This window comes from Seriola dumerili, unplaced genomic scaffold (genome assembly GCF_002260705.1).
Source record: "Seriola dumerili isolate Sdu_G_001 unplaced genomic scaffold, Sdu_1.0 BDQW01000432.1, whole genome shotgun sequence".
NCBI lineage: Eukaryota > Metazoa > Chordata > Actinopteri > Carangiformes > Carangidae > Seriola > Seriola dumerili.
The window spans coordinates 3,860,271-3,881,635 of NW_019174687.1; the positions used below are offsets into that span (position 1 = coordinate 3,860,271).

At 41.0% G+C, this 21,365-nt stretch overlaps 2 protein-coding genes across 2 annotated transcripts; both read right to left on the bottom strand.

The window, feature by feature from the left end:
• Window positions 1-4,068: 4,068 nt before the first annotated feature.
• LOC111233879 (tolloid-like protein 1) lies at window positions 4,069-15,226 on the bottom strand. The gene is made up of 10 exons (XM_022761785.1): window positions 15,125-15,226; window positions 14,895-15,038; window positions 13,637-13,811; window positions 11,853-12,034; window positions 10,136-10,369; window positions 8,338-8,490; window positions 7,297-7,471; window positions 6,364-6,545; window positions 4,780-5,013; window positions 4,069-4,527 (listed from the first exon to the last, which is right to left on the bottom strand). The coding sequence occupies exons 2-10, from the start codon at window positions 14,959-14,961 to the stop codon at window positions 4,376-4,378; spliced, it is 1,554 nt and encodes a 517-aa protein (XP_022617506.1). The 5' UTR covers window positions 14,962-15,038; window positions 15,125-15,226; the 3' UTR covers window positions 4,069-4,375.
• Window positions 15,227-15,599: 373 nt separating this feature from the next.
• Window positions 15,600-21,321, bottom strand: LOC111233882 (nucleolar protein 7-like). The gene is made up of 8 exons (XM_022761789.1): window positions 21,131-21,321; window positions 20,563-20,623; window positions 19,781-19,836; window positions 19,654-19,679; window positions 19,462-19,546; window positions 18,313-18,437; window positions 17,521-17,598; window positions 15,600-16,236 (listed from the first exon to the last, which is right to left on the bottom strand). The coding sequence occupies exons 1-8, from the start codon at window positions 21,313-21,315 to the stop codon at window positions 16,163-16,165; spliced, it is 690 nt and encodes a 229-aa protein (XP_022617510.1). The 5' UTR covers window positions 21,316-21,321; the 3' UTR covers window positions 15,600-16,162.
• Between the last annotated feature and the right edge of the window lie 44 nt (window positions 21,322-21,365).

Sequence of the window (21,365 nt, forward strand, 5' to 3'; positions counted from 1 at the left end):
CAGCTTAATCAACAGCAGCAGAGGTGATTGCAACACCGCAGGGGACTGCTGGGAAAAAAAGACAGAGGGAGGGGGAGGAGGAGAGATGGAGGGGGAGAGAACGAGATAGGAATGAATGGGAAGAAGTGTGGGGTGGGGTGGGGGGGTGGGGGGGCTGAGGAGGCGTGGTTACCTGGCTCTTGTTTTGTTTTTAGTTTCTCCAGGTTTACAAGGCATGGTGCAGACGATGATTATTATTATTATTATTATTGTTATTATTCTAATTATCATTATATTAATTATTGTTACTTGCATTCACAGTATATTTGTTGAGCGCCAGCAAGAGCAAGTTCCACCAACTTATTATAATAAAGGTCCCGATTCCACCGATTCCCAGTGACGAGCGTGTGTACATGTTAACGTTTATATATGACTTTAACAAAATGGAATTATATCAATAGAGCGAGATATTTAGTTATCAAATGACAGGAAATTTTTGAAAAAAAAAAACAAAAAAAAACAATCCTTTAATGCTTTGTACTGACATCAGTGACCCCTGAAACGTGCTGGTTGTTCCTAGTCCACAGTTTTTCTGTTTCCCCTTTTGTTGACTCAGGGTTCCTGTGCAGGTGGGAATCTGATATATTTGACCACTTCCAACAGAACGACTCTTAGGTCCTAAGACGCTTTAATTTCCCACGTTGTTTCCCTACGTGCTGTGAAGTAATCGCTCTCTTTACTGCAGCCTTGCTAAATTTGTTCAAAACGACTCTTCAAATACTTCTGGACAAAGTCTGGAATTTCTGAAATTGAAACCTTGTATTGGAACCTTGTGATGATCCTTGACCCCACTTTACTTGTTAACCCCCCACCCACCCACCCACACACACACATAACCCCCGATGCAAATATTGTTAATCTTTATTTTCGTATCAATGTCTCTGCTAATCCTTAACCCACAACAGAGTTTTCTTGTTCTTTTTTCAGCTGTGCAGTCGTAGGTTTTTCAGACCACAACAACTGAGCTGCTGTGAAGGCAGCCTCTAAACGAGCTCTGTGTTTGATTTTAAAGTTGAACTGAAATTCAAATTCTTCTCAGTTGAAAGCTGATACTTTTTCTTGGTTTTTCAAAAGGGATTAAAAGTTGTTTTTTGGGTTTTTTTTTTTTTTTTGACATTTATGTTTAAGCTTCAAGCCACTTAGTGGATGGACAGAAAACTAAAAGCAGAAATAATAACATTGCAGTCTTATAATCTCCAAACCTTGATACAAGACATTTTCTTCCTTTCTCAACAAGTCAGAATAGTGTTGGTTATCAGCGGTTAGCAATTCAAACTGTCTGTCCCTTTGTAACATTCAGTGTTTGGGAGGATTCATTGTGCTGTGAAGTTTGTATTCCCCTCAGAAAGTGGAAGCTAGCAAGCCTAGTCAGCCTGGTTTGATCCCCACTAGATGTTACTTCTCCCACATGTTGTTGTAACAGCTGCTGAATCATCAGCAGCCCCTGCACGCTTAGTGCTGCAGATACAAGACCAATTATTGCTGTGAATTTTCTACCCACAGCTCTAAGTATGTTATTGCATAACTTGAATGATGACACAGAGTTAAAGTTTTGTAGGGATGGGACTAAGCTAGTGGTTCCCATGGCAACCCTTAATAGTGATTTCTTTTTTTCATGGGAAGCTGTAAACCAGTTATCATTCAAATCAGATCGGACAGTTAATTTGATCGGCTCAGGTTCAGTCAGGTGTATCGGCTTTCCATCACTGCTCCGCCACTTGCTGTTTCTGTTTTCTGTGCACCAAAACTCAGGTCCTCGAAAACGTGTCTGGCAACCATGAGCTTTTTTTTTTTTTTTTATCAGCGGTCTTAGCTGCAGCATATATGGAAATAAATCCGGCAGCACTCTTGTTTGTCTTAACGGTACATCAGGGTGTCGCAGCAGCCACCTCGGCCTCCCCAGCTGGTTAACTAAAGCAATAATGGGAACTACACTTAGTGCCCGCCTACACTGATGTTGGATAAGTCAAATTACTGATGCTAACATCAACAGTGGCTCCCAAAAATTCACAAGGTGGAGCTATCATTGCAAAAGAATATAAAAAATTAAAACCCTAATTATTTCTTTTTAGTTATAACAGTTTTGACCAAATAAATACTCCAGTCAAATCAAACACGAAGGAAATGTCTACTTATGTCTTTGAAAAATAAGAATTTTAATTTCAGTTCAATTTTAATGTTGGATAGTTGCTTGTTTTGTTTTCAGTTGATCTGATTCTTAACATCAACCCCACAGTGGCTCAGTCCCAGTTTTCCCTGGTAGTGTTTTGCTATCAAGCTATAATTTTCTCAATTTTTCTAAATGCTTAAAATAGCAAATATTTAAAATAGCAGACCTAGATGCTATTTCAGTAGAAATAGCATCTAGGTCTGCAAAGCCCCCATGTCCACCTGTCTCCAGCTATCCATGTCCACCCATCATCTTTCCTCTGTCCACCAGGTTTTATTTATTTTTGTTTTTATTTTCTTGTTTACCAGATCCTTCTCCGGCCTCTTCGTGCTCAAAGCATCGATGGGGCAAATACAAAAAGGAAAAACCATGAGAAAAAAAAAAAAAAAAAAAAGTATTTGTCAACTGCACTGTGGATACCACACTTACAAAAATAAAGAACCAAATACTTTAGGAAGAATCCTTCGCAGCTGTGTTTGAAGCCTGTGTGTTTGTGCTCGCCACTTGCAGAGAAACAGGAATGCCGAAACCTTTGCTAGACACGACCTCCATCTTTTTCCTTTCGTTTTTTCCCAGGGGTCCAGAGTTGACATTTCTCCTCACGGTGGATCAGAGCTTTTCTGTACCTTGGTTGGTTTCTTGCTTTTTTTATTTTATTCTTTTTTTTTTGTTTGTTTTGTTGTTTTTGTTTTTTTTCCTGGATTGCAAGCAGTCACGGCATCGTTTAGAAAATTTCTTAGACAAAGTGTCTGTTGTCTCTTTCTGAGTAAGGTCTGAAACCTATGCATGCCATAGTAAAGTGGTGGTAAGATCAAGTTAGATGTCTCTTATTTTATTCTTTTTGTTTCTCCTTCTTTTAGCCAGTTCACGGTGTATAAGGAAGATGTCAACCAGTAAGTTGTCCACTGCTGACTGTGTGTCCATTTGGAGAAAAAAAATGTGCAATTTGTGTGAGGGTGAAAAGATTTATATTAAAAATGACAAATGATGATCGAACTTGTCTGGATGCTGCATGACGCCTGGAACTGAAGTCTTCCCTCTGCCTGTGAAACCAGTTTAAGTCCTGCTTCCAGTGAGCAGCTGAGGCTGTACAGAGTTCACTTTAATCCTGAATGACGTGTTCTCCGAACATAATCCTGCAAAATATTTTTTCCCGCCATTCTGAACACACTAACCCACATGTGAAGCCTTTAAGAAAGTCGACCTTAAAACACAGTACTAGCTGATGACGATGTCATATCTGAACCTTTTAAACCCCCCCCCCTTCCTTTCCTTAAAATAACCCATTAAACCTAGATAATATAGGACTACAGTGAACCAATATGTTCAATATTGATTAGTCTGTCAGTCTGTATTATAAGAATATATGAAAGATATATGAAAAATGTCCATCACTAGTTTCCTCAAGGTGATGTCTATCACTGCAGGTAAAACAAATTAACTGCAACAGTTTCTAAATGACCACAGGCATATTTTTGGCATTTCTTTACTGCATCTTTTTGTCACTACTCTCTCTTTATATTTCAGTAGTAATATATCTGATAAAATAATATTGGTCAGACAAAAAACATTTTAAATGACTTTAAATGGAGAGTTTTTGCCTGATTTAATTTTTTTTTTTGGCCAGTGGTTCCCAATCTGGATCACATTATAAATTTCAGTGGCCTGTGACATGGCGTCGAGAGATGTGAGATGAACACTTACTGTAGGTTGAAGCCGAGTTAATCGACAAACCACTAATTCAATCATTTGTGGATTTTCTTCTGATGTCTTCGGTTCTTCAACAAATGTGAACAAACATTCCCTCCTGGGATCATGGGAACCAAATCAAAGGAGGACAGGAAATTCAATATGGAGTCAAGCAATTTTTATCCTACAAAGTACAAATCTGACATGTAAAGGAACAGGACGGATATATTCTTTTATCCCTCTTACACCATGCTTCTCCTAGAGAGATCCAATATAACCGACTGGTCAACAGTCACACACAGGGTTTTCTGATTGGTCTAATTCTAAACTATTAGTTATCTCTACAGCGGTTGCTAGGAAAACACCTCATTAGCTGAGCTGCTCATCCTCATCAGGGAAGTTTCCCCCCCTGCACACTGGTACAACAGTAGTTGCCAGTACTCTCTCCCTGAAAAACACCACCTTCACTTCTCATAGCTAGTCCATCCTCTCGCGGATGGTGTAGTTGGCAGAGAATCCCGATCTGTTGATAGCCTTGTCAGTGATGACGATCATGGACAGGATGCCACTCTGGGAGATCACTTGGTCTGGGGGGGTCCAGCCACAGTATTTGCCAATGTAGGAACCCACTGAGGGATGAAGAGGAGGGTAAGAGGGACAAAGGAGGAGAGATTCAAAAGGGGGGGTGAAGAAAGAGAACGTTGGCTTCATCACTCATCAACTGCAGACTGCTTATATTATTAGATTGTTTTGCACTTTCTGGACTAGAAATGTTTCTTTCACTAGTCAGGTTGCGCTCTTGTTCTAACGCTCCCAGATTTCAATCAACATTTCATCCATGTTTCTGATTGACCTCAACCTGATCCAGATCGTCTCCTCACCTGCAGGGAGGCCGTCCCAGATCTCCAGCCAGTCGTATGTGCAGGGGTTGTCGGGGTCTTTATGTAGGAAGTCCGGCTCCATGTCGAAGCTGTTGAACTCCAACACGATCTCCGACTTCTCCTGGGGGGCGAAGATCATGAGACTGCAGTTCATGTTTTCTGGGTATTTCTTGGGGAAGTTCGGTGTTGTGATAACACCCTGTGGATCCGTGAAGTTTCTGGAACATTTTGGACCTATGAGGGGAGAAGAGACTGATGAGTTTTTAAAGTGTCAAGACGTGTTTGTACAGAGGTGTGAGCTATCAGGGGTTAGAGGTCGGTACAGCTTGTTTTATTACCTCACTCCTCACGTCAGTACAATAGGATTCTTTTTTTTTAATGGTTCAAAACAGGACTTTTCAACATAACGCCACCTGGGGATTGTTACTCCTGGATCCTGTCATGGCTCTCCAGGGTGCAAAACCAAACAGAGGAATAAACGCATGTCCCCTTTTCATTCATAGAAACTGATGAGTGATCACAGGCAACTTGCCATTTTGGGGGCAACTGAAATCCACTTCAGTTGCCGCCAAAAGTTGCCTGTGATCACTCATCAGTGGACGTCCCACGCTTGTATTTGGTCCTCCCTCTTGGATCAAGAGGGAGGACCAAATACAAGCGTGTATTTGGTCCTCCCTCTTGGATCAAGAGGGAAGACCAAATACAAGCGTGGGACGTCCAAGGTTGGACAATTTTGCAACACTTTTCGTATTCTCGGAAAAGTTACTCTAGGGTATTTGTGCAGTTTAATGGATCATTCCACTTTATTATAACTTGCCTCTTAATTTAAAACTTTTTAAACAAAACGCATGCAAATACACAAAATGCAAACTTAAGAAAACATCATCAATTTGACAAGTGCTGCAAATACTTGCAACACAACGGAAGTGTTTCCTGAGGACACTAAAAGATGATGAACCCTGCTGGGACACACTGGTCAATGCTTTTAACTTCAAAAGTCACAACTGGGCATTAAACAACAAGTGTGTCCCAACGAGAGAGAGAGAGAGAGAGAGAGAGAGAGAGAGACCTTTGCTTTGCAGCGCGTTTGTGTGTGTTTGATGATGTTTTCTGAATTTGCAGCACATTTGTGCATTTGCAAGTGCTTTCCAGTAAATTTGGCTAATTTGAGAGAACTCAGAATTCAAGATGTAACACTTGTTTTAACATTTGCTTTGGTGATTTTACATCAAGCAAAACCACAAGAGAAACCTGAGAACATCACATAACCTTACTGAGAGAAGACAAATGGTAACATAAAATGACTGTAGTCTAACACTAAAATGTTTCTACATTAAAAAAAATTGTTGAAAAAAATATAAAAGAAGAGTTTTCATAGGGGTTCAATCGGCACCATACACCAATTATTAAATGTAAGACGTATGGAGTCTTGTGGATGATCACCCATACACATTGTGTCACTCTTACTGTATCCAATGGCTGTAAATTGTAGAAGGGGATTGTGGCTCTCTGGCTCCTGGCATGATTCCACCAGCTGGTGAAAACCTTTGTGTGACTACCTGCAGACCACAGACCGCTACACACCTGGCTTGAAGAGTTTGTAGACAACAGAGAATCCCGCCTCCTGTACCTCATCATCAGAGATAAACTTGATGAGGACCTGGTTGCCGCTGGTTATTATCGGGGAAGGTGCAACCGTCCCACAATACCTTCCCAACAAGGGCGAAAGTTCATCACCGCCGTCGTAAACCTCCACATAGTCGTGCCTGTAGGAGCAGAGAAGATATCCGAGTTTAGGTCTGTGCTGTTGCAAAGGACGTATGCCTATATGTAAGTGTGTTGAACATGAGAAAACATGCTTCCTTGCAGCCGTCGCCAAGTGCTTTTATTACAAAGATTACAGTGTAGACCTGCTCTTCATGACAAGTGCCTTGAGATAACTTCAGTTGTGATTTGGCACCATATAATTAAAAACTGACTGGACTTGACATTCCCCAGACGCAGATCCCAAAGGTAAGAAGGCAACCTTTATGACCTGTGATCCAGTGACACTTGTAGTGAACAGAAGAACTTCATTTGACTGATGTTTTTTGACTTGTGGCCTTCAGTGGGGTCATCAGAGAACACATCACGGGGGACATTTAAATAACGTGGGTATGGAACAAAAAAAATACAAGACAGCCAGTCGTGTGCCTATGAGGCTACTTCAAATGTGGGTTGGGCCTTTGGTCATGTGGCTTCAGGCCAGTCATTGTTCCAGCCTGGTGAGGAATGTCCAATAGGGGACATAGGTGCCACCATGTTTTGTTCAAAGCCTGGAGAAGTACAGTTAAAGGGTTGTATAAAGAGGACCATATCCCAAACCGTGTCCATTTGATGTGGCATAGCCCGCCCAAAAAAGTCTTCAATTTAAAAAAAAAAAAAAAGCTAAAAAATACAAAATAAAAATACAAAAATATACATAAATACATTCAAACCAACAGTGGAGGGGAGAGAGAGTGAGGAGAGAGCTCTTACTTGCAGTCCTTGCCCTCCAGATTAAAATAAGGATTGAAGCTGAGGATGATCTTATGACCCGGCTCAAGGGCAGTTAGCACCCACACACAATGCTGGGAGGGCAGGTATTCATAGGGAAAGCCCGAGGTGGTCAAATAGCTTCCGGAGTCTATTTGTAAATTAGATCCGCAGGTATCTGCAGCACAGGAAAAGGCAGAAAGTTGTTGGTGGCACATTTTTTCAAGACTTGAGAGCATCAGTAGGGACAGAGTGAGGAAACTTAGACTTCCAGCTGGGGATCATCATAAATCCAAACATCCACCACTAGAGCAAAAACTATGATGACATCAAAAAAGCACTGATTCTTACATATTATAACCATAAATCACATTCTAGGAATTTGTATCAGTCTGAAAAAAGTGATAAAACTCTAGGGTCGGACTAATTATAAACTGACTACAGGTCAAATCTGTGATGTAGAATCAATTCCTCATTGTTAAGGGTGGGTTCTCCCATGCCTCATTTACTTGATTTATCGCCATAAATTCAGTCATGTTACAGTTAGAGTCAGAGGTACCTTTAGTTTTTTCCTTACTTTGGTCGCTAAGGTCTTTCGTGCAATGGTTTAACTGACTTTTAGTGATTCCTTAAGTTTAAGACTAAGACAAGGAGAAAACCTTAAATACTTAAGCGAACATTTTCTAAGGAGACCATATGGAGAAAACCTAAGGGTGTTTTGAGCAACCATTTTTGTTTTACAGAATCCTTAAGTCAGACTTCAAGGAAAATCTTAATGTAAGGTGTTTTGTGCAACTGGACCCTGCACCTTTAGAGCTGGAAGGGATTCAGTGTCATGCTTAAGGACACTTAGGTTGAGGCTGAATTAATTTAAACATTCCAGTACTTATCCGGGTAATCAGCAGTGGATGAGGCATTTTATGATCTGTAACAGTATCATTATACTACACAACACAAATATCCAGGAAATGAACCCTGGTCCTTCCTGATGCCACATCACACCCCCCACCTCCTTTATTTCTCATCACTAATCCAGCTGCTCACACTTAGGGCTTCTGTTGTGGATGGTGTAGTTGGCGGAGAATCCCTCTTTGGTGAGCTGGTTGTCAGTGATGACGATCATGGACAGGATGCCACTGTGGGAGATCACGCGGCCCGGGGAGGACGAGCCACAGTATTTGCCAATGTGGGAACCCACTGAGGAATGAAAGGAGGGTAAGAGAGACAAAGGAGGAGAGATTCAAAAGGGAAGGAGGAAGGAAATGAATAAGAAGGAGAGCAACAACGAAGAGAGATGAAGTGAGAGGGAGTGAAAGTAAAAGAAGAGGGGAGAAAAGGGTGATAGGGAGACAAAGGCAACGAGAGATGAAGCAGGGGAGGTGGAGAAAATGGAGAGCGTTAGCTTCATCACTCATCCACTACAGACTGCTTGTATTATTCTCATTGTCCTTCCCTGCCCTCACTGTCCTGATAAAGGCTTCATGACTGAAACAAAAACACACAATCACAGACTTGTTTTTAATCTGTTATATTCCATCGACACAGAACTCATGTCTAAAAGTGTCCAATTTAAATTGGAAGCCCAAAACTTTAATCTGCTCTGATGAAAAGGCATCAAACAATCAGAGTGAGCAGCTGATCCCGTCAGCTCCAATCTGTCAACTCTCACCTCTCATGAGTGATGTCATACCTTTGAGGCAGAAGACTAAGTATTATCCAAACATCAGTATTCTCATGGGGATTTCAATGCAAAGATCAGAAGAGACAACACAGTCTGTGAAGAAGTGATGGGCAAGTAGGGTTTAGGAGCGATGAATAAGAATGGAGAGGTATTCGCGGACACCTGTTCCCTGATCAACCTAGTCATCTTTCAACACAAGAGGATCCATAAGGGGACCTTGGTATCACTGGATGGTTTGACTGAGAACCAGGTAGATCACTTCTGGATAACCAGGAAGTTCAGGAGATCACTGTAGGACCTAATGTACAAGTGAAGAGAGGAGCAAACATGGCATCACATCACCACCTACTAGTCGCCATGCTGAAGCTGAGGAAGCGCCGAATGGAAGCAGCGTCAAAGAGAACTTCAACTCCTACCTTTTGAAAGACACAGAAAAGGGTGGAGTCCATGCTCAATCTGAAGAAGAGATTCCAAGGATTGCAAGAACAGAGCAATGAAGAGGAGGACAACATGGAAGACGAACGGTGAAATAAAAGAGAGACCATCACAGGAACACATCAGGAAGTGATTGAACTAAAGAAACACAAGCAGAAAAAGTGGATACTAGCAATTACTAGGGGAGATATGGTCAACAGAAAGGTAAAGAAAAGCGCAAACGACAAGAGAAAACATAAAACAAATCGACAGCCTGGCAAAAGAAGCAGAAGCAGCAAAAGGAAAGATCAGCTGCGCCAGAGCGACTGGTGAAAGACAAAGAAGCGAAGACAATCACAGGACTAGAGCAACAGCAGTAGAGATGGGCAGAGCATTTTGAACAACTCCTGAACAGACTGACACAATCCAACCTTCCGGACATTCAACGGACTTGCCCATAAACTGTGGAAAGCCCACCAACCTGGAAATTAAAAAAATGCCCTCACACATCTGAAGAGCGAAGAACTGGCCATCTCTGTAGATCTGGTAGAAAGAATAAGAACCAGCAGATTGGAAAGAAGGCTACCTGGTCAAGCAAATGCCCTAACTACAGAGGAACCATAGTTCTCTCAATGTCCTGAAAAGCCTTCAACAGAGTCCTTGCTCTTTTTCTACTGACCCAGATTTCCATCAACATTTCATCCATGTTTCTCGTCTATCTCAACCTCATCCAGATCGTCTCCTCACCTGCAGGGAGGCCGTCCCAGATCTCCAGCCAGTCATATTTGCAGGAGTTGTCGGGGTCTGTATGGAAGCTGTGGGGCTCCATGCTGAAGCTGTTGAACTCCAACACAATCTCTGACTTCTGCTGGGGGGCGAAGATCATGAGAGTGCAGTCGAGGTTGTTGGGGTAATTCTTGGGGAAGTCTGGTGTTGTGATAACACCCTGGGGATCAGTGAAGTTTCTGGAACAATCTGGACCTATGAGGGGAGAAGAAACTGATGAGTTTTTAAAGGGTCAAGATGTGTTTGGATAGATGTGTGAGCTATCAGGGGTTAGAGAGCGGTAAGGGGTGATCACCTGTTGTCATATTACTACTACTGTCATGATTTTGAATTTTAAATGTGGCAAAATATCATCTTAAGAAACTTTTGTGCCTCCTGTAGCAAAACCCAATATAGACATGGAAATGCACATATAAACTGAAATATTATCAGTTTATGACCCTTCTGGGCATCTAAAACTGGCATGCATATTGCAAGTTCCCTTTACATCTGATTGGACCCTGTTTTGAGTAATCACAGGCATCTTGCCATTTTGGCAGCTAGTCAAGTGGACCCAAGAGGGAAGAGCAAATACAAATGTAGAAAGGCTGTTAGAAAGGCTTTGAGCCAAACAGTGGGTGTGCCGGTTCAGCTCAGGTTAGCCCAGGCTGTTTGGACAACCTTGGACAACATTGGCGCCTCAATGTGGAAACATATGAAATGTTAGTGGGTATTAGTTTTGTCAAGCAACCAAGAAAACAGAATTGCTTTTGCTTTTGGGGTATTTTGTAGTATCATTCCACTTTATTATAGCTTGCCTCTTTATTTCTTTTGACCATCATTTCCAAGCTGTGGTAACACCAAATATACCAAAGTAAAAATACAAGAGAAACCTGAGAACATCACATAACCTTACTGTGACATGAAACAAGTGGTAAAAACATAAAATGACCATAGTCAAAGACATTGTTATCAGTGATGTGCGATACCACTGATTTCCTTTCCGATCTGATACCAAGTAATACCCAGGCTGATATCGCCGATACCGATACGATACCGATACGATACCGATACTTTGTACAAAAGCTTAATATGTTGTGAGAAGGGAAATGATAAGTAAGCATAACCATTTCAAACAAGATGGATTTCAATCAGACTACTCTTTTATTCCTTAATAATAAAGAAAAATAGCACTTTCAAAAGATCAAAAGAAGATGTCCTACGGACCAATCAACTTGAGAGTTGCATGTTAATTGACACTTCAGCATCTGAATCAGGCTCCCTTGAAAATGCTTGCCTCAACCTTTTTACAAAACATTCCGGATTCACATCTTTTGTCTGAAGAAGTTCCACACACGACGGCCACCATAAATGTCAACACTCTGTTCAATGGCCAAGTATTTACAGAGCCATAGGAGAAGTAGTTCCTATCAACCAGGTATTATTTAGACTAGATCCCGGTGATAGTGTTGTTACTTTCTATTGTGACATTTACCCCAAATTATTTAGTTGAGGTATCAATCTTTTAATGTGAGAATCAATCCTAGAACAGAAACGTTTGGAATCGGAAGTATTGATATTTCAGTATCGATCTGCGCACCACTAGTTGTTATTACAAGCATGATAGAACTGCATCATAATTTCATGTGATAATGAAAACTTATAAGTTTCCACCTGCAGACCGCAGACCACTACACACCTAGCTTGAAGACCTCGTAGTGAACAGCGAATCCTGCCCCATCGTTCTCATCATCAGAGATAAACTTGATGAGGACCTGGTTGCCGCTGGTGATGAACGGGCGTGGTGCAACCGACCCACAATACCTTCCCAACAAGGGCGAAAGCTCGTCGCCGCCGTTGTAAACCTCCACATAGTCGTGCCTGTAGGAGCAGAGAGGAGATACGACTTTAGGTTTGTGTTGTTGCAAAGTATAACTGATTTTTACGTTAACCTGGCCCAGTGGATTGTTTAGCAATGCTGTTTGTTCCTTCTACAATGTTTTATGAAACTGTTAAGTTACTTCTAGTCCTGTTATTTTAGTAATTTTTAGCAGTTATTTGGCCTCTGGCTCTTTCCCAGACCGTTTTAAACATGCGCTGTTGTTCATCCCCTACTAAAGAAGCCCAATCTGGACCCTCTATCCTTAAGTAATTAATTGTCTTTTTTTCATCTAAGGTTATTGAGAAAGAAAACTCATTTCAATTGACATCTTTTATGAACAAAAATAATCTTTTAAATAGTTTCCAGTCTGGTTTTAGAGTGCAACATCACAGAGAGGCAGCTCTTGTTAAGAATACCAATGATGTACTGTTGGCTGCTGACAAAGGTACTACTTGCTTTTAGTTCTTTTAGATTTAAGTACGTCATTGACACAGTCGATCATAGTATCCTCCTACATTGACTAGAAACATGGGTAGGTGAGCTCAGCCCTAAATCCTATTACACTCTTACCTCTCAAACAGAACTTTCTCAGTTGCCCCAGATAACTCCATTTCTCCAACAGCTGAGTTAAGATGGGGTGTTCCTCAAGGAATCATTGTGTGTCTTATCGTTTTTATGCTGATGACATTCATATATACCTCTAAATGAAGCTTTGTGACTCTTACTTCTTGCCTGTCACATATTAAATCCTGGATGATTTCTGTAGTGTGCTCATGAGTCAAAGCGCATTTTTAAGTGCAAAGGGTAACTCAGAAGTGGGTATTTTTACTTTATATGAGCATATATGTAAGGATGCTTTCACACCTTTGCTTTATAGTCTGGTTAAACCGAACCCTGGTTCGTTTTGCCCCTTGGTAAGATTCGTTTGGGCAGGTGTGAAAACAGCATTAACACTTCGATGTGGACCAAAACAGTCGCAGCAGGACGTTTCTGCGGAGGTGGTCTCAGTCCAGTCCCAAACGAACGCTGGAGGGGTTCTAAACTCGATCCGACTCCACCAGCAGGTGAACTCACTAGTTTGAGTTCGACAGTTCCTGTAACCTTCTTCCTGTGCTTACTTTCCTGCTCTAGCCAGATAATCTGACTAATAAGAGTAGTGAACATTTTCACATGGTTTGTAAATGATGCACTTTAGTCCATTTGAATTTTTCTCCATGTGAAAGCGAACCGAACCAAGGGGAAATACACAATACAAGTTTACAAACTCATCAGCTGAATCGGACCAGGGCAAACCAACTTTAGGCGTAAAAACATCCTAAGTGTGTTTGTTCCCGCCTTTCTCTGTACTGCGCTGGATCTGACTGAATCACTGAGCCTGTGGAGGCTTCACATGTTATATGTGTGTGAGATGCAAGGTGACTTCAGATCTAAATGGTTTGTTACACTGGTCTCAGACCACAGATTCCAAAGGTAGCGAGGCAAACTGTCTTTCAGTTCTGGATTTGACACTAGATCAAGCCTCCAAACCTTTATGACTTGTGACCCTTTTTATCTAGGCACTATCTACTCATGACTGTGGAGGGGAGAGAGCGAGCTCTTACTTGCAGTCCTTGCCCTCCAGATGAAAAATAGAATTGAAGTTGAGGAGGATCTTCTGATCCGGCTCAGGGGTGGTTATTACCCACACACATTGCTGGGAGGGCAGGTATACCATGGGAAAGCCAGGGGTGATAAAGAAGGCTGCAGAGTTCAACGTTATATTATCCCCACAGGTATCTGCAGCAAAAGAAAAGGCGGAAAGTTGTTCAGTCATTTAGTGGAGAGCAATTTTTCAGATCATCACTACCCATACAGAAATGTAATAAATGACATACAGTATATGTCCCTATATGAAGAGTGATGTTGCCATATATGTCACCTATAACAGGATATATTATTGTCACATATATTCATCCTGTGGCTATATGAGGATATACGTTTATAGCATATATGGAAGGCCCATAGTAAAATTTGTGTGTTTATATATTAGAAATATTTGTGATACATTTTTACATAGAACATATATGTGCTCTATGTAAAAATTATGTGTTAACATTATATATTTAATTTATTCATGCAAGTTTACTAAAACAACATACATGTTAAAAAAAAATCAGTTTTTCTTATTAATTTTAAACATGTCTAAATCACATTCTGGGAAAGTGTCTCAGACTTTTTAACTCTACTGTTATATCAATATCAACATATACTGGGATGGATATATATTTATGTAACATATGTCTACAATATAAACATACAGATATAATATATATTGTAGACATATGTAGACACACATAATCGTATATATTTGTATAGGCTAGATATATATATCAATATATGAAATTATTTCAATTTCTAATAGGTTTCATATACAATTTGTACATGAATGTTTCATATATACAGTATATAATTTCATATAGGATGATCAGATTTAATTTTCTCAATTAATAATTTGTTCAATTGAAGCTTCAGTAGCAACATGTGCTAAAGCTCATAATGCATTTTTGACCGGCTGAAGTGTGAAAAATGTGCAATATTTCTATGTAATAAGCAAATCTTAACATCAGGACTTATTGTGAGTCAGTTTGCAGTGATTGAAAGGTACTTTGGAAATATTTTTGGTGTGAATGAAATGCCTTCATAAATCCTTATTCTTATCCCCATATTCTTAGTTCTTTATTTTACATGATGATGATAACATAACATTTACATGGTCTGACTTAAATCCCTGCAGACGTGATCTCCAAGAGAAAGTTAAGGTATAACAGGTGAGACATAACAAAGGTGCAAAAAGGTTGCACGTCATCAGTCAACACCTACCAATCGCAGCTAAAGCCTCCAAGAAGAGATGGCTGAAGAGAAGCAATAGCAGTCCTCTTCGCGCCATTGTTAGATTGTACAAAGTCTCCAACTTCCTGAGCGCTTCAGCCAAGATTCCCGCGTCTCTCGTGGAACTTGCAGCTTCTGAAAAAAAGACAATAATAATAATGCAGAGAAAAGGACGAAGAATCAAGAGGAAAAATCCGTTCCTCCAGACCTCCACTCCTTACTTTAGCTCTTTCTTCACCCAGACCTCCAGACTCCTTTTCGCGCAACTAGCAGCGACCAATCGCCACGAGAGGCTAGAGCAAATTGGCACCTGTGCGCAGTCTGTGCGCTCCCGACTCACAAGGAGGGGGCATTGGCCTATAGCTGGCGTGACGCCACTTCTGATCCGTGCCAAAATGCTGTCATTCCATCTTAGATGAGCTGCATGTTGTAGTTTGTCCCACTGACCATACATTCATCAATCCTTTTACATTATTTATTTTGCCAAAATATTCAGCCACATGCAGAACCATGTTAATGTATAAATATGTGACTGCCCTTTCTTTGTTTCCTTTAATAAATTAATCTTTCATTTCTGAAAAACAAATTAAAAAATGCAACATTTTGTTTAGACATTTTACTGACTATTTTGTGTAATTTGTTTTCCCCTTGGCCACTGACTATTTTGATCATTTGAAGCAGTAAAGCTAGTGTGTGTGTGTGTGTACACTCAAGCCTTTATTTAGTTTTTATAAAACATATTTAAAGATACAGATATAACAACAAGCATTTATCAATACAGTTGTTGAACAGAAAAAAGGGAACAGGTCATCTGATTCTTACATCTCAGCAATTAACTGAGTATGAAGTAAATGTCATCATCATAGATAAAACAAATCATGAGATAAACCCTGAACAACTGTATCTCCACATGTTCTGCTGTTTAAGAAACTCAGCAAAGAGTTGATGCGAGGAAACGTCCCAGTTTATAAAGACGAAGAGGAGCCTCTGGCTATGAAAACAAAGGACTTTTATTTTGGTGTAATCTCACTCCCCCATCTGTTTGCGCCTGCACATCTTTTGTCTGAGTCCTGGTGATAAACCAGGGGACTGAGGCCGCTTCTGTTCCCACATTCAGTCAGTGTCCCGGCCTAAATTTAAACAACCTCTTCCTCTGTGTTTCTGACGGTCGGCCGTGTTTGTTGTCCATTAAAAATCCAACGTGCTGCCGGTGCAGTGGAGGTCTGCAGGCCCCGGCGGAGGTCTGTGGAGACGACCGGTCAGCAGGAGGGAATCTGCTGCTTGTGGACCCACCTCTTCTTCAGCTTCTCTGCTTTGGCTTTTTCCTTACAGGCTGGAAGATCGGACAGAGATTAGAGACTGAGCAACATCACTGTCTGAACAGGACTCATATCACTTCCCCCTTTTATGGCAGTGTCATGAAATCAAAGCTGTGTCCAAATTCCATTTCCATACAAACTGTATACAGAATGAACTATATTAAGATTTTTAAGATATAGTAAGATTAAACTTCCAATATCTTCCTGAGGCTCACCCCATCCATAATTTAAATGAATTTGTGATTTATGATCAAAAACATCAAGTCAACTTTTATTTTTATAATGCCAATTCATGACAGAAGTTATCTCGAGGCACCTTTCAAATAGAGCAGGTCTAGACCTTCTCTTTATAGTATTATTTACAGAGACCCAACAATTCCCACCAAGAGCAGCACTAGGCCACAGATGCAAGGAAAGACTTCCTTTTAAGAGGCAGAAACCTCGAGCAGAACTGGACTCAGGGTGGGCGGGGCCATCTGCCTCCACCGGTTGGGTGTTTTGTGAGGTCACAGTGTGTCAGAATGACATTCTCTCTGGGCGTTCCTGATATATTGCATTCACAAGAATGTGAGATCACCATGATCTTGAACTTTGATCTTTGACAAGCAAAATCGAATCAGTTTGAGTCCAAGTGAACATTTCTGCCAAATTTGAAGAGAATCCCTCAAGGCGTTACTGAGATATCGCCTCCACGAGAATGGGACGGACGGTTGGACGACCCGAAAACAACATGCGTCCAGCTCTGGCTCTCACTGGCGCAGAGGCATAAAAATCAGGCATCTTTTAGGTGCATTCACAAACTTGTATTGTTTCCCCTCTTGGAACGATTTGTTTTAAGCGGATCTGAACACATCAGTTGTGCACAGGAGACCCTTCAGAGGAAGAGGACTCGGTTGTATCGCAAACTAATTCTGGAGCAGTGTTCTGATCTGACCTGGATCTGACCCAACAAGGTGTACTCTGCAAAGTATGAGCTGAAAGCCAGAGAAATCAACAGCTGCTGCCAGATAACCAGAGAACGAATCAGGGTCTGACCTGAAGTTTTTTAATATTTGGACTTTATTCAGGACCTTCTTCCTGTGTTGAGTGTCTCGCTCGCACCCCAGACACATCTAACCAATGAGAGGATTTTAGCAACTTCTCCAGTATAAATAAACAACATACTCAAAACCTATTTAAATTAGCATGAAGGCAGCTCAGGTTTAGATTTTCTAAATGCAGATTTTTTCTTTCGCATACTCACAATAAATATTCAGTAACAACTGTTTAACTATCTCAGTTCATTCTGCTCAACTTACCCCAGTCTTTCTTGACAAACTGCACAGCTGCACTTTTGTTCCTGCCCTTCTTGTTCTGGAGGGAGAGCAGCTCGTTACCTGAAAGCAGAAGGACGTGAAGTGTGAACACCTTCGGGTAAAGACGACGGGACTGAAAGTCAAGACTGAAAGCTGTGAATGTCGCCGCCGTCGTCTAGGGCAGGAATCCCCGGAGAGTGGACTCCTTCAGTGAGACGAGTCGGGACGTGGCTGTAGCAAAACTCAAATTGAGACAGATCATCGTCTTTACAGACTACTGCCACAGAGTGTAGCTTGCAGAGTTTTTTTTTTTTTTTTTTTTTTAAATAAAACTGACATTGATGTGATTTACAATCACTGTCTATACATCTTTACTTTCTGTACTTCTCAAGGTGGAACTGAATTCTCTTTATTATGTGATTTCGCTGACGTACGTCGTGTGACAACAGCAGAACGTCTCGTAGGAGAATTGTGTTTTCATTTCAGACAATTTCCTTTTATTTAAACCCTCTTAATACATTATAAATATATTAGATAACACAATGATAAAATTCACTTTTTAAAAATCATATTCTGTAAGTTCTTGCAGAATAATATACAACTGAATAAATTGTAATTGGATTTTTTGGTCAGAATGTAAAATACGGCAGATCTGGGGTCAGTCTGGATCTGTAGGTGATTAATCACGTGATCAATCACGTGATCACTTGACAGTACATCTTGGCTCTAAATTGGTTTTTTTACGGTAAGTGTCTGCTGGTGATACTCCATGCAGTGTGAACGCTGCCTTCTTACTTGTGGTCCTGCAGCTTCCTGGTCCGTACAGTCTGGACTGGATGAAATCCTTGGCCGCCTGCTGCTGAAAGGACGCCGACGCTCGCTCCTCCTTCATCGTCGCCACCGTGTAGTTTCCCTTCAGACTGACAAACAGGAAGGAGTCCAGTTTCATTAAAAAAAAAAAAAAAAACAGAAACAAACAGATGTAACAGTTACTGGTTGGTTAAATCTGGAGCCAGTATGTTCCCTGTCTTGGCCAGTATCCATATCATTTATCCCAATACACCATATGGAAATAAGTATGTGGACACTAGAACATTGCACCCACATACATGCTAGTCTAAAACTATGGGATTTAACCTGCTGCTGTAACAAACTCCACTCTTCTGGTAGATTTTGGAACCTGCTCCTATTCAAACACAACAGCTTCGGTGAGGTCCGACACCGACGCTGGGTGATGAGGTCTGGATCTCAGTCAGCACTGGAAGGGGATGAGGTCAGTGCTCATGTGCAGGCCGGTTAAGTTCTTCCACACCAAACTGGGAAAGCCACTTTTTTTTTTTACAGAGCTGGTTTAGAGATTCTGGACACCAAGAGTCAGACTATCACACTTCTGTACTGCTGATAATGAACCTGCGTAAAAATGCTGTAATGCATCTCACAGGATTAATCTGTGGATAGAGTCAAATGAAATTCTGAGTGGACCTTGAGTTGAGATTATTTTGTTCAACTACTTTGATGGTTAGATTTCAGGACGAGCAGCCAGTGCATGCTTGGTGATTAATTACAATTGAATTGCTGACAAAACAATAATTAAAAGGGGCTATTTGTAAGCTTTCTCTGTTGCTGAACGTGGTTTCTCAGTGGGAGCGGGTGGTGGTGATTGTCACTTGACAAGAGCTTTGGCCATCGTTGCATTTACAAGACAAGAGGTTACGATACGTCCTCTGAGCAGCGCTACGTCTTGGCAGCTACAGTGAGTCGCTATCCGAAAGTGACGAGACAGGGTGGGGTTAGCTGATTAGCATGCTAACTCCAGTAGGAGACGCAAAGAGATAACATTGGCATTGCTTTCCACTTCTTTCCAGTCTTCCAGACTGGTCAGTAAATGCTAAAGTTAGCTCTGTAGCAATAGCAAAGCTCCTTTAAAAAGGTGTATTTACATACTTTCGAGCATGTACAAATTTCCCACTCCTCTTCTTTTTCTTCTTCCTGCTCTCTTCCTCATCATCTTCCTGACGCTCCTCTTCAGCTGGTGAGAGCAGGTTGAATTGGGAGAAAGGATAAAGTAAGTCATACTGATCTGAGAGTGTCAGCTAAATGTTTAAAATATGTCAGAAGGATGGGAAGCTTCTTCACCTTCATCTTCAGACTGTTTCTGTTTCCTGGAAAATAAAGAAGATTTAAATGTTCACTGAGCAGGGACGGCTGTAAAGAAATGCATAAAATCAAAGAGCTGAAGAATGAGGTAGGTCAATAAACTTACTTTGAAGAAGCTGAGTCAATTTCTTCCAACAGGTCGTCCGGTAAGAGTTTTCTTTTCTGTGGGAATCAGAAGAATGAAGAAAGATCACACAAAAGCTTTATTTAAAAGGAAAAGTACAAGAAATCCCTTCTGACCATGATTCAGCAAACACATCAACAATATAAAGGACAAGACAAAAACATGAGGCTGTACCTGTAGCATAATAATGTCACTGGTTTTGCAGGTATTTGGTAAAAGCAGTAATAAACCAAAATTGAGCTGCAACAATTAATCTATTTATAATTTATTTTATAATTTGTTGTTTTGATAATCCAATAATTGTTCCTGTGATTTTAATAAGCTACAAACATCAAACATTTCCTGTTTTCTAGTCCAGAACCCAAAGAGATTCAGGACAAGAGGAAATGTCAGGAGATCACAACGTCAGTAGGATTCATCCTCTGGGGACCATGAATGTCTGCACAAAATTTCATGCTACTCCGTCTGATAGTTGCTGAGCTATTTCAGTCTGAACCAAAGTGGACTCACCGTCCAACACTGCCTTCCACTGCCTGCCACTGCCTTTTAAATTACAGCAGAACCATGTATCTCGTTGGTATGAGAATTACACTGTACTGTATGTGTGGGGCAGATGTAGAGGAACAAAAACAGCCTATTCAAAGTTGTTTACAGCATGTTTATGGTTGCAATACATAAAAGCACAAACGCCAAACTTACACAGGGATATTAAAACAGTTAATAAGGTTTGTTTTTGAGATTGTTTTATCAAAACACACACAGACCTTCTGTTCCTGGAACAGCTCCTGCCTTTTCCTCCTCTTCTCCTTCAGCAGCTCTTTTTCCCTGCAAACATGAACATACATCGTTGACCCAAACACATGGAATGATACCAAAAATAGCTGTATTACTGGTTTAATGTTTAACATTTATTATTAGGGTTTTTCGTCTGGACGAAACTGCTTTAAACAACTTTTTAATTCGGTGTTACCGGTATTCTGAATTGTTGGGAGACACTGTCCATATCGGCAAAAAAAACAGACCAACAACAGAGCCGCATTACAAAAATCCCTCGGCTTTTCTGCCGTCTCAGACGTACGTACCGTGGTAGTTTTGTTGCATTGAGAAACAATTCCATACACTTTAAATACACTGTTAAATTACCAGCTGCTCATTCTGCGGGTCGATATGAAAATTTCCCCCGAAGAAATCAGAATATGTCATGGATAGGTCATTGTTGTGTATTTATTCTACCCATTAGCATGAAAACACAGTAAACTAATTTGTTTTGGATGTAATTTAGTTTAATGGTCTCCCCCGTTCACATGAGCTAGTTAGCCGGCTGTTAGCTACCTCCTGGCTGTATCCAGCGCCCGTTTCATGCTCCGTAGAGCCTGAGCCTTCGAGTCTTCAAATGTCACCTCTTCGGGCGCTTCATCGTCACTGGACTCGAGCATTAAAGTGAAATTTTCTTCCTGTTTTTCGTTATTCGCCGTCTTTGACTGTGAAGTTGTTTTCCCACGTTGTTTCTTCGCCATGTTGGTTGTGTGACGTCAAAAGATGGGCACTGCTGGGAACATCTGCCCTC

Coding starts and splice junctions, on each gene's coding strand:
- LOC111233879 (XM_022761785.1), bottom strand. CDS start 14,961: ATGGCGCGAAGAGGACTGCTATTGCTTCTCTTCAGCCATCTCTTCTTG. Junction 10,370..11,852: donor CTACGAGGTCTTCAAGCTAG/GTGTGTAGTGGT, acceptor CTCCCCTCATAG/GTCCAGATTGTTCCAGAAAC. Junction 6,546..7,296: donor CTGGAGGGCAAGGACTGCAA/GTAAGAGCTCTC, acceptor CTGCTCCTACAG/GCACGACTATGTGGAGGTTT.
- LOC111233882 (XM_022761789.1), bottom strand. CDS start 21,315: ATGGCGAAGAAACAACGTGGGAAAACAACTTCACAGTCAAAGACGGCG. Junction 20,624..21,130: donor GCGCTGGATACAGCCAGGAG/GTAGCTAACAGC, acceptor TCATGTTTGCAG/GGAAAAAGAGCTGCTGAAGG. Junction 19,547..19,653: donor GAAACAGTCTGAAGATGAAG/GTGAAGAAGCTT, acceptor TGCTCTCACCAG/CTGAAGAGGAGCGTCAGGAA.